Source organism: Colletotrichum paranaense (assembly GCF_030867605.1).
Source record: "Colletotrichum paranaense strain IMI 384185 chromosome Unknown Scaffold_5.1, whole genome shotgun sequence".
NCBI classification, from domain to species: domain Eukaryota; kingdom Fungi; phylum Ascomycota; class Sordariomycetes; order Glomerellales; family Glomerellaceae; genus Colletotrichum; species Colletotrichum paranaense.
Window position 1 is genome coordinate 1,389,788 of NW_026848963.1, and position 16,803 is coordinate 1,406,590.

At 52.7% G+C, this 16,803-nt stretch overlaps 6 protein-coding genes across 6 annotated transcripts; 3 read left to right on the forward strand and 3 right to left on the reverse strand.

The window, feature by feature from the left end:
* Positions 1-1,163: 1,163 nt before the first annotated feature.
* On the forward strand, positions 1,164-1,787 carry CPAR01_06810 (uncharacterized protein; the record flags this gene model as incomplete). Its single annotated transcript, XM_060491081.1, has 2 exons — positions 1,164-1,554; positions 1,624-1,787. The coding sequence occupies 2 exons, from the start codon at positions 1,164-1,166 to the stop codon at positions 1,785-1,787; spliced, it is 555 nt and encodes a 184-aa protein (XP_060349955.1).
* Positions 1,788-3,592: 1,805 nt separating this feature from the next.
* CPAR01_06811 (uncharacterized protein) lies at positions 3,593-4,999 on the forward strand (the record flags this gene model as incomplete). Its single annotated transcript, XM_060491082.1, has 1 exon — positions 3,593-4,999. One exon carries the CDS (start codon positions 3,593-3,595, stop codon positions 4,997-4,999), a length of 1,407 nt encoding a protein of 468 aa, XP_060349956.1.
* A 277-nt stretch (positions 5,000-5,276) lies between these two features.
* CPAR01_06812 (uncharacterized protein) lies at positions 5,277-6,406 on the reverse strand (the record flags this gene model as incomplete). Its single annotated transcript, XM_060491083.1, has 2 exons — positions 5,277-6,212; positions 6,263-6,406. The coding sequence occupies 2 exons, from the start codon at positions 6,404-6,406 to the stop codon at positions 5,277-5,279; spliced, it is 1,080 nt and encodes a 359-aa protein (XP_060349957.1).
* A 917-nt stretch (positions 6,407-7,323) lies between these two features.
* On the forward strand, positions 7,324-9,340 carry CPAR01_06813 (flavin-containing monooxygenase; the record flags this gene model as incomplete). Its single annotated transcript, XM_060491084.1, has 5 exons — positions 7,324-7,918; positions 7,980-8,086; positions 8,168-8,567; positions 8,661-9,163; positions 9,218-9,340. The coding sequence occupies 5 exons, from the start codon at positions 7,324-7,326 to the stop codon at positions 9,338-9,340; spliced, it is 1,728 nt and encodes a 575-aa protein (XP_060349958.1).
* Positions 9,341-9,703: 363 nt separating this feature from the next.
* CPAR01_06814 (uncharacterized protein) lies at positions 9,704-10,804 on the reverse strand (the record flags this gene model as incomplete). Its single annotated transcript, XM_060491085.1, has 1 exon — positions 9,704-10,804. One exon carries the CDS (start codon positions 10,802-10,804, stop codon positions 9,704-9,706), a length of 1,101 nt encoding a protein of 366 aa, XP_060349959.1.
* Positions 10,805-11,478: 674 nt separating this feature from the next.
* Positions 11,479-14,053, reverse strand: CPAR01_06815 (uncharacterized protein; the record flags this gene model as incomplete). Its single annotated transcript, XM_060491086.1, has 2 exons — positions 11,479-12,496; positions 12,558-14,053. 2 exons carry the CDS (start codon positions 14,051-14,053, stop codon positions 11,479-11,481), a joined length of 2,514 nt encoding a protein of 837 aa, XP_060349960.1.
* Positions 14,054-16,803: the final 2,750 nt, after the last annotated feature.

Here is a 16,803-nt window from a genome sequence, read left to right on the forward strand (position 1 = left end):
CTGCAAATTGAGATGAGAAAACCTGACAACCACTCGAAAAAGCCGTGTCCCGGATGCGATCTACAGAGCTTCAAGGCGCCATCGAATGCTATTCCATAGACTATGGCTGTGAGGTGAGAACTAATCTCTTATGGGTTACTGCTGAGCCTAGCTGTTTGTGGCTGTTGGTGCAACGTTTGATCGATCTCACTTCCAGGGCTTCCTTTGTTTTGGGCTCACGGCGCAACTTTTTCTGTCAGATGGTATTTTCTCCATGAACAACAAGAAATACGGATAGATCTGAACCAGAGCGAAATAGATAAAAAACAAAACAAGCAGAATCCCTTGAAATCTTAGAATCCGAAGCAGCCGGCAACCTGGTCGGGGCGGGAGACGGGCCCTGGTGCAAATCCGGGTTGGTTCCCCGGCGATGTCACCCCAAAATTCCTTGCTTTGGACTCTTTTGCAGCGTAGCCCCCATTTCTGCCAGGGGTTCGCGCCAATGCAAGGTTTAATGAGTTAATGAGGGCGGGGGGGGGGGGGGGACCTTTTGCTTCGTCCGCCCCCGAACACCGAAGGAAGGCGAAGGAGCCCAGATTTGATTGCTAGAAGCTTTGACAGAAGGAAATCAGCATGGTGACTATAGCAAAGCGGCGCAATCAACCCCAAGCACGCCGTCTTCTTATCTACTTAGTAGTCATCAAAGCAGCTGGTGCTTAGCTTAGGGCGAGTTCGTGTTGGCTGGACTGGGCTGAGTCGTTCGTCTGGGGGCGAACATATGGGCGTTGGTCCCCCTTTCTACCTTTTCTGCCGCTCATGATGCGACGCCCTAACGCATTCCTTTGCTCTCTTCCTCTACCTTGCTTGTGAATATTGTGTGTATATACTGTCGCTGAGCTGCGAGCTGATGAAATAGTTCCGCGCCAAGCCCGCTTCCCGTGCGACGAGAATTTGTCACCTCGTTTGCGTCCATTCATTCAAACCCAGCCGCTGTTTTGATTCTTGTTTCTACATTTCAATTGCGTTACTTCAGTTCTCCTGTCCAGGAGGGCCCTTAATTGTTCGTGTCCATCCCGGCGGAAGCTGGCCAGAGCACTGCGTTATCACACTGCAACCTTAAACCACGACAAACCTCTTTTCGCCGATCTTACCCCCAATTCGACTCGCTTCACCAAATTCCCACGATGCTTCCCTTCTCGAACCAGCACCGATACTCCCAAGACGACGCGGGGGAACCCGACCCGGAGTCAGACCAGCTCATCCCCACGAAGAAGCGCCGACACCGCGTCCGCGTTCAGGGCCGACTCGCTGTCGTTCGCAGCGTGTCCACAGTGAATTTGCGACCCACGCCGTCAGTGGCCCCGGAGCTGCCCTCGCCAGTTGTCGGCAACGGGTCGGGGGGCTCAGCGAGCGCAAAGTTCGAGTCGGGCGTAGCTGGGAGCACAGTGGCACCAGTGCGGAGGAGGAAGAGCTTGGATAATGCGAGCAGCGACACAGAGGAGGACGATGTCAAGGAGACTGCGGTGAGAGACCGCCAGTTTCGAGGATACGGGATTGGAGGGGCTGGAAACATTAGTAAGTTTGATGCCACCTTGGTCTCCTGCGTTGCGTTTTTGAACACAATTCTAACTGCTCTTTTGCCAGGGCGACCGACCGAAGTCTACGGCTCAGCCAAGTCAAGCTCGTCATCCTCTCGATTCTCCATATTTCCTTCATCCGGACCATCAGACGATTCAGACAGGAGGCACTGGAGCTTCAAGGACCTGTTCGCCCGGACAGGCGATCGCAAAGGAAAAGGGACTGCTTGACCAGGCCTCAAGTAAAGCAGCATCGGGCGGCTGCAGCATGCATTACATCTTTTGGTGGGGCGTTTGGGATCTTAAAAGGACATGGAAATATCGGAACATTCAATGGTTTCGAGAACAACGACGGTGATGGGGGGACATGCAGAGTGCCTTTGGTCAGGTCGCGCGCGCGAACCAAGACATTTGATCAAGCATCGAGAGTTGTCCAGCAAAGCGGATGAGACATAACGGCCGAGACCCATTAATAACGATACAACATTCCTTTCTTGGGGATCATCCCGCGCGCGCGAGAGCGTCGTCCCCGCGCGGCCTTTTGCTGTTTGCCGACGCCGATGCAGTGTTGATCAACGACGTCCATCAGCTCATTCTTCATCATCCGGGAACGCTTCATCCGCATTGTGTGAGGCTAAGGAAACGTTACAGGCCTCTGTGGTCCAATGGCCAAGACAATAGAACCTCACGAAGAGACGAACACAAATCAAACTGTCAACACTTTCACTATTGACATTGTTTGTCGCACAGGTTTGATCATTCGCTCGCAAGGGCCCCATCAATGGCTCGCATCGTCTTCTAGATCATCGAGAATCCATCAAACTCCCAAGAGCGCCAATGAGACTCTCGCAAGTGGCAGGATATCAGAGCGTCAGCTTACCTGCATGCGCCATCTTACTACTAGCCCTTCTCTCTACTTTACTCTTCTTCGAGACCTCGCAATCGCAAAGGCTGACAAACTTGTGAAGCGCGTACAAGGCAGCAGGCTGTTGTCCAGAGTATTTCGTCTTTCGATATGTGATTTACCTACGATTGTCAATACATCTCGATCGTGAAACCTCCCTTATGGTCTGACGACGAACCACGCGTCAACCCCCACCTCACATATGAACGTTTCTTTTTAAGCACTTATCCATGCCGGGCCCCTCTTTGCCGGTAGACTCTCTACCGGTGATGGCAGATGCCCCTTGGGCCCTGTCATCCGATGATCTCAGGTGGCTAAGAGCATTCTCAAGAGAAGCTGATCTGCCATGTCAGGACCTTTCCGGCGATGGCTCAAAGCTCGGCACTCGGATAGCCGCAAGACTGGAGCCTGAAGCTACAGAACGAAGCCAATCCGCCGACTTACATCATCCACGATGCTAGCACCGTTAGCCTCAATCCACGGCCACACTAGCTCGTTCGTTCTAGACGTCGCGCTGACGGGCTGAGACTTGGCTGCAAGGACCCTGATCCTGCAGTGTCCTTTCTCATCGCGCCGTAGAGACGTGGACCGTCGATAATCAGAGTATGACACCAATGGGCTTCAATACCGCCGGTAAGACCCTACAACATGCCCATTCGACTCCTCTTCACGTGGACACAGAGGTTGTGCAGCATCTCACAATGACTCGCTGCCTTACGCACACTGGTGTACGATATACGACTAGTGCATGCTGACTGGCTCTTTGATGGCCCCATACAACAAGCTTGAGGCTTAGAGACAGGCAGGATAGGGCCGTTTGACGTACTAAAATCTGCTGTCAGATTTCCCTTTCGCAATGCGGCCCGATGCAGCGTTGAACGCAATGAAGCCGGCGACTATTCGACCCAACGGCGCGCGTACGGATGGAAATCTCACCGAGATGAGTGACCGCATCGAGTTGAAGCTCCCCGCGTACTGCGTCTTCCCTAGAGATTCTCTTATTCATACATGTATAAATCACTGGGTGCTGCCGCTCATCTTGATGTCATCCTTCTCTCTGCTCTTAAGTAACGATTCGAGCATCTATTTACTCACCCCAAGAATCTCTTGAAAGAGACAAAGTACTGAGATCATGACACTGTCAGCAGACTCTATAGCTCAGGCTGCCGAAGCAGCGGCCAACAATGGTGTCAGCGACGGCAACAAGAAGCGGCCTTACCTTCTCTTCTGCGCGGCACCAGCAACAGGACACACCTATCCCCTCCTTCAGGTTGCTGATGAGATGATCCAACGCGGTTTTGAAAGCACATTCATCGCCGGCGAAGAATTCCACCCTCAAGTCAAGCGCATCGGTGCCCAGCATGTTAGCATTCCGCCCATGTTGAACCCCGAGGAGCAAGCCATTCGCGAAAAGATTCCTGTTGGCATACCCCGCCTGATGTACGACCTAAGCAACGTCTTCATCAAGGCTGTGACGCCTCACTTCCATGTCCTGATGGAAACCCTCGAGAAGATCCGTGTCGAGCATCCCGACAAGCAAGTCGTCATTGTCCACGAGACGTTCTACATGGGTCTTGCCCCTATGATGTACGGCACGCCTCTACCTAAGGGCTACACCACGAGACCGCCCGTCGTCGACATCAACATTGTCCCCGTCGTGACCACGAGCATTGACACTGCGCCGTTCGGACCCGGTCTGCCCCCCGACTCGACCGAGTCCGGCCGCGGGCGGAACAAGCTCCTCAATGAGATGTTCTTTAGCCCGATGGGCCCCTTTGGTGCGGCAGCAAAGGAGTACAACGACGTCGTCAAGGCTCTCGGCGGTACGCGCGAGCTGCCACCAGCCTTGTTCGAATCATGGCAAACCAGCTACGACGTTACCCTGCAAATGTGCTCGCCCAGCCTCGAGTACCCCAGATCGGATCTCCCCGATGTCATCAAGTACGCGGGATGTTTACCGCCCAAGCCCACCGACCCGAACTACAAGTACCCAGAATGGTGGGGTGAAATCACGGCCGGAAACAAGAAGGTTGTGGGAGTTGCCCAGGGTACCATCGCTATCAATTACACGGATCTCATCATCCCCACGATACAAGGTCTGGCTCACCGCGATGATATCATTCTCGTTGCCATCTTGGGTGTCAAGGGTGCGACACTTCCCGAGGAGCTCACGATTCCGGCCAACACCAAGGTCGTCGACTTCCTCTCGTACGACGCCCTGCTCAAGCACGCAGATGTTTGGGTCCTAAATGCTGGCTATGGAGGCTTCCTGCACGGAATAGTGAATGGGGTACCTATGGTGCTCGGAGGCGATACAGAAGACAAGCCGGAGATTTCCATGCGTGGGCAATGGACGGGTGTAGCTGTTAATCTCAAGACTGGTCGCCCAACGTCGCAACAAGTTGCAGAGGGAGTAGAGGAGGTGCTTGCTAATGACAAGTACAAGAAGCGGGTGATGGAGATCAAGAAGGAGAATGAGGATATGAAGGCCCTCGATTTTATAGAGAAGCACATCTGGGAGTACGCAGACTCGGCATAAATGATGGCATTTCATGTTTCCAGCGAGTTCAGTAAGCCAAGTGGGTGACACAATGAAGTATTTCGCCGCCAAATACCTCAGTTCTATTCTGACTATCACTACTGTTGCAGCAGCTGCTGCTATTTTTGGCACTATTGTTACCGCTCCTACTCTCTGTATCCTGCATATTCCTGTGAGAATACGCTTTAGAAAGCGCAGCACGTTAATCGTTGTCCTAATATGGGTTATGATAAGAAGACGGCGGAGATGTTTACATACACTCAAGCAAGAGCTTCTCTCAATCTCTGACACCTTCAATGATATTCTTAACTCCTTCGCCCCTTGCAGTTTTGTCCCAGGCCAGAGTGGCCGTCCCGAAGGGGGTCACACTCGACAGCATCGCGTTAGGCTTCACCTTGCCCTCTGCAATAAGCGACAAAGCCAACTCATAATCGCCAGAGGCGTATCGAAAACATCCTCGGACTCTGAGTTCCTTTTCGGACAGAACCAGCATGGGAACTTCAGGCTTGGCTTTACCCAACCCAGCTTGGACGTAACTGCCGCCACTCTTGAGCAGAAAGATGCCCGTCTGGATTGACGACTGTGCTCCCGACGCCTCAATGACAGCGTCCACTCCGCCGGTAATACCAACTGTCTCCAGTAGCTTCGCAGCAACATCTTCACTCGGAGTCCCAGGCTCAACCAAGAATGTCTGACAGTCGAGGAACGTATGCGCAAAGTCCAGCTTCGCCTGGATGATATCAGCCAAGATGACGCGTTGGGCGCCAAATGCCTTGGCTACAGCCGCGCAGAGCAATCCGATCGTCCCACACCCAGTCACGACGACATCTTGCCCGTACTTGATCTCAGCCAGACGTGCCGCGTGGACGGCGACGGCGGTGGGTTCCACGAGGACCGCCTCCTGGAGGCTCACCTCGTCAGGGACCTTGTAGACAAAGTCCTCCGGCATTACGAGATACTTTGTCAAGGCCCCATGGGAGTCCGGAGGGTCAGCGAAGAACCTCATCGAGACGCACAAATTATATTCGCCTCTCTTGCAGGCTGAGCAGCATCGGCAGGGAACCCCTGGCTCGATCGCTACGTTATCGCCTACTTTGACGTTGGTGACGGCGGAACCGACTGCTTCGATGGTACCGGAGGCTTCATGACCCATCACGATAGGCTTCTCGTCGCTGACTTTGCGCTGGAACCCTCCTTCTTTCCAGAAGTGCACCTAGTAGAGATCGATCAACATCAAGTCGATTGGGCTGAAAGGAGACATACATCAGATCCACACACGCCCACGTATTTGACCCTGAGAACCACTTCCTTTGCGTTCTTGAGAGTAGGAGTAGGCCGGTCCATGATCTTGGCTGAGCCTGGGCCATACAGAAACCAGGACGGGTTTTGCATCCCCGCTGTCGCCATGTTGAGACCAGATGTTTATGTCGTCGTGAGATTATATAATGGTCAAGAAGATAGAACTGAAGATGAGCCCGTGAATTTGACGAAATTTGTTCTCAGTTTCGGTAGAGATAATTATTGATTCATATCGAAAAGCTGTTTTCTTCTTCAATCTGAAAAACCCCCACGTATTGGATGTTTGGGAGGCGTTTCTCCTCGTCTTAAGTACTTCAGTGCCATCGGCCGAGTGTGGTCCGAAGCAACCCTCGTTCAGTGACGTATCGGCTTCATGTTGTCATTGAGATGAATGATCGTATGTGAAGAGCGCATTTCATCTCACATCACGAATCTACCTTCATTCTGTCTCTGGAGCATCAACCTGATGGTGTTTATCGAACGGCGAGAACAATTGCCTGCCTCAAAACATCGACGCGGCCCTTCTGAATAATTGAAATCATTAACAACATAAGAACAGAACGAGGGTATCAGCGGGACCAAGCGACCCCTCACGCGGTGTCGCGCCACCTTGCAGCGAGCCACTTTGGTGCCCCAACAGCCACAGCATTTACAAGTGGATTTGGAGTTGGGTCATGTCAGGGCTGTCGGGGAGGGGTAGCTGATATCTGACAGGGCCCATTGGGTTCTTGATGGCTTCTCAATGTTATTGGTCGTGATCGATGCGTTGGACGTGTCCATCAACCGATATGATGCAGGCGACAGCGGGCCGAGTCTTTTCGCTTTCGGCAATCAGATCCCAGGATCCTGCATGAAGCTGTGAACTTTGCAGCCGATCGCCAGAGCTACCGCGGTGCGGACTAATGTTGCCCGATCGTGCTCAGCTCCCATTTAAAGCCGAACGTCGTCATCCAAGTTTACCGTGATATTCATACCGGTATAGACGGCGAATACCCTGCTAATTCAAGGATAGAGATAGACCCATCATGGCGAAGAACGACTACATCATCAAACTCCCCACCCTCAGGGAACCTACTTCAAAAACACCCGAAAATGCACGGAAAATCATCAAGACTTGGACACAGGCGTTTGAGAAAGTGCTCGCCAACAACGTGAAAGACGGTCTATCGACTGTCTTCCGCGAAGATGCTTGGATCAGAGACTTTCTCGGTCTCTCATGGGAATTCAGGACCATCAACGGCCTCGACGAGATCGCGACATTTTTCAAGGAAAATCAGCCTCGGGCAGGTATCCGCCAAATCGTCCCCCGGGAGAAGGGCGCATTCCAGCCGTCTTTCGGGGACCCTGCGCCTGGTGTTCACTGGGTGGAGAGCATGTTTGACTTTCAGTCCAGCGTTGGCCGTGGCAAGGGTATGGTGAGACTGGCGTTGGAGGCGGACGATACCTGGAAAGCCTTCATGATCAACTTCACCCTCCTAGAACTGAAGGGGTTCGAGGAAGCGGTGGGAGTCAGCAGGCCTACGGGTCACGTGGATCCCAAGGGGGGAAACTGGAAGGAGAGGCGCGAACGACAGGTGGAATTTGTCGATGAAGACCCTACTGTGTTGGTCATTGGCGCCGGTGAGTTGCATATCCTCGATGCTGGTAGTCAAGAATTGCTGACTTATTTTTGTCTTGTCAGGGCATGCTGGGCTCAATATCGGCGTTCGTCTACGGAATCTTGGCCTCCCGACTCTGCTGGTGGATCGAAATGAGCACGTCGGGGACAGCTGGCGCAAGCGATACAGGGTCAGTCTTTCTGGTGTCTTCATCACAATCTCTAGTCTGCGATGGAATTAACGCTGATCTGAACACTCATCTCACATGCAGACTTTGATGACCCATGATCCGATTCAGTACTGTCATCTCCCCTTTATCCCATTCCCCGGAAACTGGCCCCAGTTCATGCCCAAGGACAAGCTTGCAGATTGGCTAGAGTCTTACGCAAAAATGATGGAGCTCAACATCTGGACCAGCACCAACATTGAGGAGACAAGCTACAACGAGCAGGAAAAGACATGGACCGTCAAGCTTCGACGGGCAGATGGCACCCTCCGCACCCTCAAGCCTCGTCACATCGTTCTGGCGACCGGCCAAGCCGGTGATCCCATCACGCCCACATTCCCCGGACAAGGCGACTTCAAGGGTATAGTATACCACGGCAGCCAGCACCAAGACGCCTCCCTCGTCAACAATCTCTCCAGCAAGAAGGTCCTCGTCGTGGGCTCCGGTAATTCGAGCCACGATATCTGCCAAAACTTTTACGAAGTCGGCGCGGCATAGGTGACGATGATCCAAAGGGGCGGTACCTATGTCATTACAGCGAATAAGGGAATCTTTGTGATGCACAAGGGAATGTACGAGGAGGGCGGGCCCCCAACCGAAGACTGTGACATCGTCGCGCAGAGCATCCCGATCCCCGTGCAATTCGCGCTGAGCACGCACGGTACCAAGGCCATCACCGCCGCCGACCAGGAGCTGCTAGACGGTCTGAACAAGGCGGGCTTCAAACTTGACTTTGGACCTGATGGAAGCGGTATCTACCGCAAATACATCACTCGCGGCGGAGGATATTACATTGACGTCGGTTGCAGTCAGCTGATAGTCGACGGGAAGGTCAAGGTTCATCATAGCCCTGAGGGCATCACCGGCTTCACGCCAAACGGTCTGAAGTTGGCGGACGGTACGACTTTGGATGCTGACATTGTTGTGCTGGCGACGGGATATGATGGCATGAGGTCTAGCACGCGTAATATTTTAGGCGACAAGGTGGCGGATCGAGTCAAGGAGTGTTGGGATCTTGATGAGCAAGGCGAGATCAACTCTGTAAGTTTTTCGATGTTGACCAGAACCTTGGAAAAGGCGACTAACCTCGGGCAGATCTGGAGAAGCAGCGGCCATCCGCGGTTCTACTACATGGGTGGGAATCTCGCCCTGTGTCGCTCTTATTCGCGGCTCTTAGCCCTACAAATTAAGGCCGTGGAAGAAGGTATCCTGATTTAGTAGATGGGAAGAGTCTGGACGAGCTTCATTTACACAGGTAAAAACCAGATCAGATACCCGAGTCCTTCGTCTTCCGATCGCCCATACTTGAGAAGCCTTGTGAACATCAAGTGACAGATACTGACAGTCCCAATATTCAACTGGACATCAGAATCTTGACCCATCTGAGTCAAATTCTCTCTTGAACGCTTAAACTCATAATTCAAGGCATAGGATAAGCGAGTATCAAGGACAAGCACCTGTCTATTGTTATGGAAACGACATCGTTATGTTATCCTTCTTTGGATCAATGAGGTCGACCTTTTGGATGAGGCTAATATCGCCGCTGCTGATTTATTCATTGCTGGATTGCTCTGTGTTAGCTTAATTTGACTTGCGGGATAACGGCATTCCTACCTGGTCCTCGTCTTCTTCCTGAGAGAGGCTGGAGCGGTACCCAACACCGCCGAGAACATTGACAGAATCCGCCGGCTTCAGCCAGTGATTCTTACTGTTGACGTTGCCTCGGTTCGCCTTCTCGCGCGCGTCCTTGATCTTGCGCTCGACCTTGTCAGCCTCGATGCGAATAAGCAGCTTTCGCCTAATTTCCTCATTCTCCTTCTTCTGCTCCAGGATCTCTTGGGCGTATCTCTGGGCGTCGCTGAGAGAATCACGGGGATCCCACTTCTTGGTCGGTTCTCGGTTCTTGGGAATGAGCATCTCGGTGCTCGTCTTCTTGATATCGAGACCGCGTTCCACGCCAATGGCTTCGAGGAAGCTAGCGAAATCATCGATGCGGTTGCCGTCCCAGGTTTTGTTCTGAATCTTGTAGCCGCCGTTGATGAACTTGTGAGGGGTCTGCGCGACGAGGGTAGCGTTGATCTTCTTCTTCGTTGTGGATACTTCCTTGGACAAGACGGCCATGCTTCTGACGTCGGATGTTATCTTGGCGTCCTGGGCGTGCATTCCCACGAAACCAGCGAGCTTGAGATGCTCAAGACTCGTGCAGTCGGCGTGGAAGGTCTTTCGAAGGAACGACGACATGTCGTCGGCATTATCGTAGGCATCCATCTTACACTCGGGAAAGGACGTCATCGCATCGTGAGCTGCCTCGGCAGTCTGTCCCATTCCACCAAGGATGATGCGATCGAGACCACCAGCCTTGTTTGCTTCCTGAAGGATGATTTGGGCGATGTAGGGGAGACTGCCAATGTTCATACCGACTGCAGTTCGATCTTCGGGCGTGAGGTTGTTCCAAGGACGAGCATGGGCTTTGGCGTAGGGGAAGACCCAGCGGACTGAGGGAAATTGTTCGCGGAGGGTCTTGTGATTCATCGTCAGCTTCTCGGACAGGACCTTTCGACTAAGGTCCTCCTCAGAGGTGGTCTCGGAGAAGCGATGGAGAAAGACGACGGTGTGGGTGTGGTCGTGGCCTTCGGTAGCATCAACCACCATGGGCTTGGTAAGATTCTGACGAAGAGACATCGTGATGACTACTGCAATAGAATTAATTTTCCAGGACCTGGTGATGGTTGTGTTGTCGGAGAAAGATTGAGATGGCCGCAAGGCCCAAGGAAACCTAGTGGTCAGGATTTAGGGAGGTGCGAAGCTGTTCCCTTCCACGATCGGGTACTTCTCCTATCTTTGTGTCTTTGGCAGGAGCTTCTCTAGTAGGCAGTTCCGTGATGCGATGATTCTGCTGGCAGAAGAGTGACCTTTAGGCCTCCATCTGGAGGTTCTTAGGGAGTCCAAGGTGCCCTGTGCCTGGATGGATGGCCTCCTGCAGGTTGCATCTTGGGTCTTGAACAAAAATCCCTTTGATTGGACCGTCTTGCTTCCCATCTCTCCCCCTCACTCAACGTCACGTATCCATCCAACAATTACAGCGTGTGAAGGGATGAAAGAGACCTCTCCTCTTTGACGGAGGATGATGATGTGTTGAGAATGATCTGGTATCGTTATTATCCGATGTCCTGTCCCACTTCCTCGGGATTACGCTTCTCTCTGCCACGCCTTCAAAGCCATTTCATCGACAAGGGTAACTGTTACCCATTTCGTTGCTCCCAGATTGAGAATTCCTATAGTTGAAACACTGATACATCCCACTGTCCCTCATCGATGCCGCTGTCGTTGGCAAAAGTAGACTCCATGGCTACTCATCAAATATTTCCAGCAAAACCACCATGGGCAGCAAAGCGCTGTTGGTAATCACGCAAATGAGCCCAGTTTCGCATCTCCTCTTCCTCATCCTGCGGTGTCATGTTCTCTCCAGCCATGTTGCTACCGCTTGGCCCTGTTCCCTCGAGCTTGAGAAGGACGTCAATGAGCTTCACGAGTGCTTCCTCCGACTTCATAGCTACCGGGCCTTTCCGCTCCGGGGCGTCATTGAGGAGGGTGGAGGCCACCTGTCGAACTTTGTTGATGAGGGAACCGCCGTTAGGCTCGAGGTTGCGCTGTGAGATGGAGCCCAGCACGTGAAGAAGATTTTGCACGATCAGCTCCCGCTCTGCCGTCATCAGCTCAAACACACGGGCTGCCTCTGCATCCTCGGCTCCCTTGGCAGCTTGTTCCTCGGCGTTATCCCCAACTTGCTCTTCTTTGTTGGGGTCGGACATGTGGACGTCGCGCAAGTTGAAGTACAACTCGACATAGAATGAACGCGTAGCCAGTTGAGAAATGTAGATGTTAGCCTTTTGAATCTCGTACTGAAGCTGCCGCCGGCGTTGGGGGTGGTTCTTGATCACATTTCGGACATCATTGGGAGGCTGGCTACTAGGGTACGCGGGAGGCACGTATTGGAGCTCGGCATCTTCAAGGGTACCGAATCCGCTGGACTGCTCATGAGAAGCACTGAGTTGAAGTTCGGGCGGAAGCCGGTCGATGATGTCCTTGGCGGCAATGAGAGCGTCTTTAAGCAGAGACCTCTGATCGGACCACGGAAGGGTGCTCATGCCGTAAACGAGTTCCACGCTGACAATGGCGTTCATGGTCGTGTAGATGTCGACGGCAAAGCGGAAACCAGTAAGCAGAGTGACAGAGCTTTCGGGAGGATACACGATTTCGTTGGCCATGATGTAAAGATCATCGACGTTCTCGGGCAGGGCAGGATATGGCAGTCCAGGGGTCGACGGGGCGATGACCAAGTCGGCATGAGAGGCGCCTAGTTGTGAGAAGGACCTTTGATGTGTGTGTGAGTAGATCTATACGTGACCTGCATGATAGAAGATAGGGAACTTACCTGACGCCGAGCAGCAAACACCAAAAAATGCGCTTGCCGATCTGGTCCTTTATGTGGTGGAAAGGTAGGGGATCGGGCGAGCAATTATCGTTGCCAAAGGTGGGAAGCTCATTGGGATGCTTGGGCCGGTGGAAGCCAAGCTCCCGAATGAGAGACAGACACTCAGACATGAAGTAGCGGAAGCGAGGGACTTGGAAAGTGTAGCCTGCCGCGAGCCCAAGAAAGTAGCTGGTGGCGGCATCATCCAACGTCTTCTGTTTCAGGGCCCATCGAGGACCCCGCGTATCGAGGGCAATATCTCGACATCTCTCAATCATGACTATGGCCCTCGGAAAGAGGTGGGTGCTGTGCTGGGTCTTGAGGTGCTGTCTGGCACACCGGGGGAAGGAAGACACTAGAGAGGCGATCATGGAGGACAGCAAGCCGAGAAACTCGGGATTCGTTCTATCCTCTCTGTTGGCAAAGGAGTGTCTGAATGTCGGCTCGTGGGGGAATGGGGCGAGCGGGTGGATGTAGGTGAAGAAGTCGTCGATCAAGAGCTCGAGAATGGGCAAGGGCGCGATGGCCTCTGCATCCAAACGACCCGGTCCCTCTGCTATCGAAACCAGAGCCTGCGCAGCGTTGTGCGGCGAAGGCGAGGGTGTAACGGCAGCGCCATACGAGGTGAAGGCGGCCGTGGTGGGCGAACCACTCATGCCAGGCTCGATTCTCTGCCTTCGAGCGGCCCTGGCAGCCTCGGCATGCTTGTTCGGGGGTCCTCGTCTCTTTAGCTCTCGGTTGAAGGTGCATTCGACATTGAGTTCGGAGCATGGCCTACACGGCGGACCGGACTCGTCGCACTTGACCTTGCGTTGGGAGCACATATCGCAGGCGCGTCGCAAGCGGGTCAGCTTCGGGTTGACTGTCGGGTCTCGTGGCATGGGCGGCATCGGGGCGAAGGCGTGAGGGAAGGCAGACATGGCGCTCTGTGACACGGCACCGAGAGAGCCATCGGTGGCCAGCGGAGATGCGGGCGGAGCGCCTGTGAGTGTCGAGGCATGAGAAGCCTGCGGCGGAAGTTGGTGAGGCGGCGCTTGGGACGGGGTGTGTGGAGGAGGGGGCGGCGGCGGCGGCGGCGGCTGGTGTTGCTGATGATGCTGGTCTTGGTCTTGCTCGACAGCCGAGGACATGGCCAGCTGTTCTTGTTGCTGTTGCTGTTGTTCCTCAACAGGCTGAGGCTCGTGTTGGTGTTGTTGCTGTAATTGCTGCTCATCGGCGGCGGCGGCAGCGGCTGCAACGGTACTCAGATGATGCTGGACATTTTGGATAGCCGCTGCAGCTGCAGCATCCGAAGCAGCTTGGAGGACCTGAAGTCCATTGCTGGCGTAGGCGTGAGCTGTCGCTTGCTGAGAGGCAGTTGGCGATGCAGGGGAATCGGATTGAGGGTCGGGCTGATGATCCGCCGGCTGCTGCTGGTCCTCTGGCTGAGGTTCCTGGTCGGCCAACGACGATGACATTTCGAAAAAAGAGAAGAGCAGGGCCCGGCGATGGCCCCCTTGGTCTTATCCCTCCTAATGCGATGGGCGGTGCTGAGTGGGAATGGCTGATTGTCGGAGAAGCTCCGGCTGCGATTCGGGACGGCCTGTCCTGTGTGCGCGTCCAAAGTGGGTGTGCGGAGGTTCTGGTGTTGCGCCGAGTCGACGTTCCAGGGCGGTGAGCTACCTTAGGTAACAGGGGGAACACCGAGAAAAGCGGGGATTTGTTTTCGCACAGTAAGAATGGCCAGGGTTTGTGCGAAGATGCACGTGAGATTTTGAGTGGGTCTTGAATTAAGCGATAGTTTTCACACGGCTCAAATTCTGCCACCCTAGAAAGGACTAGCGCAGCTCACCTAATGCCCCACTCTCATCCTGGGAACCCGGAGGTCTAGGGAAAGAGGAAAGTGCATGCCATCTAATATTTTGAAGGTCATCCTTGCGCTAAGATATATGAGCACTGTATCTCACTCTTTTAATAGCAGACAGGATGGTTCTGTGCCTTAGTACGTGAAAGACATTCTCCAAAGAATATACGTAAAGAATAAGCTAAAGGAATGCCAAACAAGACTAGTAATGCTTCATGTAAAAACAACGGGGATAATAGTAATCATCTCGACGTAGACAAATATCAAAGAGGTAATGGCCGTCACAAAATCTTGTCACACAAGGTCCGTGGCTAGTTTGATAAATGAAACGCAAGGCTGGGTGAGTATACTATCAGTAGCATCTAGATATCGACAAGCTTAAAAGAGTCTTGCTGCCATCTAGGATCCTCAAATCGCTTATTGAGATTCTCTCGAAACCCAACGAGAAGTGCCTTCCTTCATTGCACCTGGTAAGAAGTCTGTTCTAATATTCTAGAATCTGAGAGACTTCTTTTTAGTAAAACGAAATAGCGAAGCTTCCTAAAGACAGGATACGGCTAGCGATAAAAGCGTTAGTAACAAAAGCACGACACCACCTGGTTGAATCGCAACATGGCCAAGTCAAAGAAAATGAGACAAGTTCATAAACAGATACCCTCAGTAGCGATGTTCTCTCGCTCTGTTTCTGATAATCTGTATATCTACTCAAGACTTTTCTGGCGCAATCGAGTCGTGGAAGAAGCCCAACAAGCAAGGGACTCCCTTGATACACATACTGTATACTTCTGCTTCAACGGGCATGATAAAATGCTTCAGGACTGCATCTATAGGCAATTACCATGGCATCCAAGACAGGTTCTAGACACGCAGAGGCATGGCGTGGGAGAGCTTGAGAAACCAGTCCCCTTCATGGAGCTCGAAATTCGAAAATAGGCTCATAGTTGCTCAATATCAACTCATCGTCCTCGACATTAATCGAGTGAAGATGTCTCACAAAATGCTACCAGTCGCTTCAACTATTTTCTATGAAACTCGCCAAGGTCATAGAATGTGACAACGGGGTGGGATATTCCGATTTCTTTTCCCAAAAGCCACATCAGATGCATCTTTGGGTGCTGCTTACTTTGGAAAACACAATGTTTGCCGTATATCAACCAGCGACCAGGCCGATACTGGCAAGTCACATCCAAGCAACACCCCATTCTCACCTCATGGTTGAGCCACCGAGGCAAAAGCAATATCGGATTCCCATGGGAAAGTAATTGAGGTTGGATCAAAGACATTTATCCTATAATCACATCCCGTTTACCCCTCCTCGACTGCCGCCGCGTGACTGGTCCGCAGCGCTTCGCTCGTCGCTCATTTCGATCGTGTGTGGTGGAATGATTTATGCATGCCTCCGACCCCTGTTGGGGCTAATATAAATGCCGGCCTTTCAGGAGAATTACCCCAGACTAGGGTCCCATCCCGGTCCAAGTATGGCAAGTGCTTCAGCCCACATGACAACATCAACAGCGCTGCTTATGGAAATCAAAGCCGGGATTTCACCGTTGAGCCGAGCCCAGATTCACTGGGTGAGGTACGTGAAAGTTGGCGGCGGCGCGCTGGCGACGGAATCATCATTAGGAAAGAAGTTTGGGAATCGCAGAGAGTCATCAATCGACTTGTTGCTAGATCTTATCGATCGCGCTGTGACGCTTGAATAAGCTCCCTAGTGTGGTATTTCTTCTGAAGGGCGCGGGCAGATAATCTCCTAAAAGAGCTCAGGAATCAGGTATGAACTCTTGGTCCGGGGTGCTTACAGCCAGACTTCTCAAGACAAGCACCCATCACCCACCTTACCCACGTATCATCCGCAAGGCTTCTTCCGAAACACCTTCTCGGACATGTTGGTCGCCCAAGGCCTTCTTGCTAGACGCCGGTAGACCCAAGACGATCTAGACCTCATCTCTGCGACCATCCCTAGCCAGAAGAAGCCCTAAGACAGATAAGCCTACCAAGAGGCTTGGCAACGAGTGCTTATTCCGTATTGGCATCGTTGGCTTTGGCAAGCATGAGGTCTTGGGTGCAACTACGAGAAGATAAGTATATCGTAAATTGAACTTGTAGTTGGACCGGCAACAATCATGTTAACTTCAACGGAGTCCGTTAGAAAAAGGCATCTGGACTGGAAGGAAAAGTAGATGACCTATTCAAATCACGACTCAGGAAGAAAAAGTAGCTCACCTAGAGCTCGTGTGTCATACGATGCCGGGGCCCGATCCCGTCTAGTACCGTACACTCCGCGTTCTTGGGCTCGAAGACACGCCTCTCCTCCCCCGCACCTATACTAAGATGAGGATTGATTGCAATTTAAATTGCATC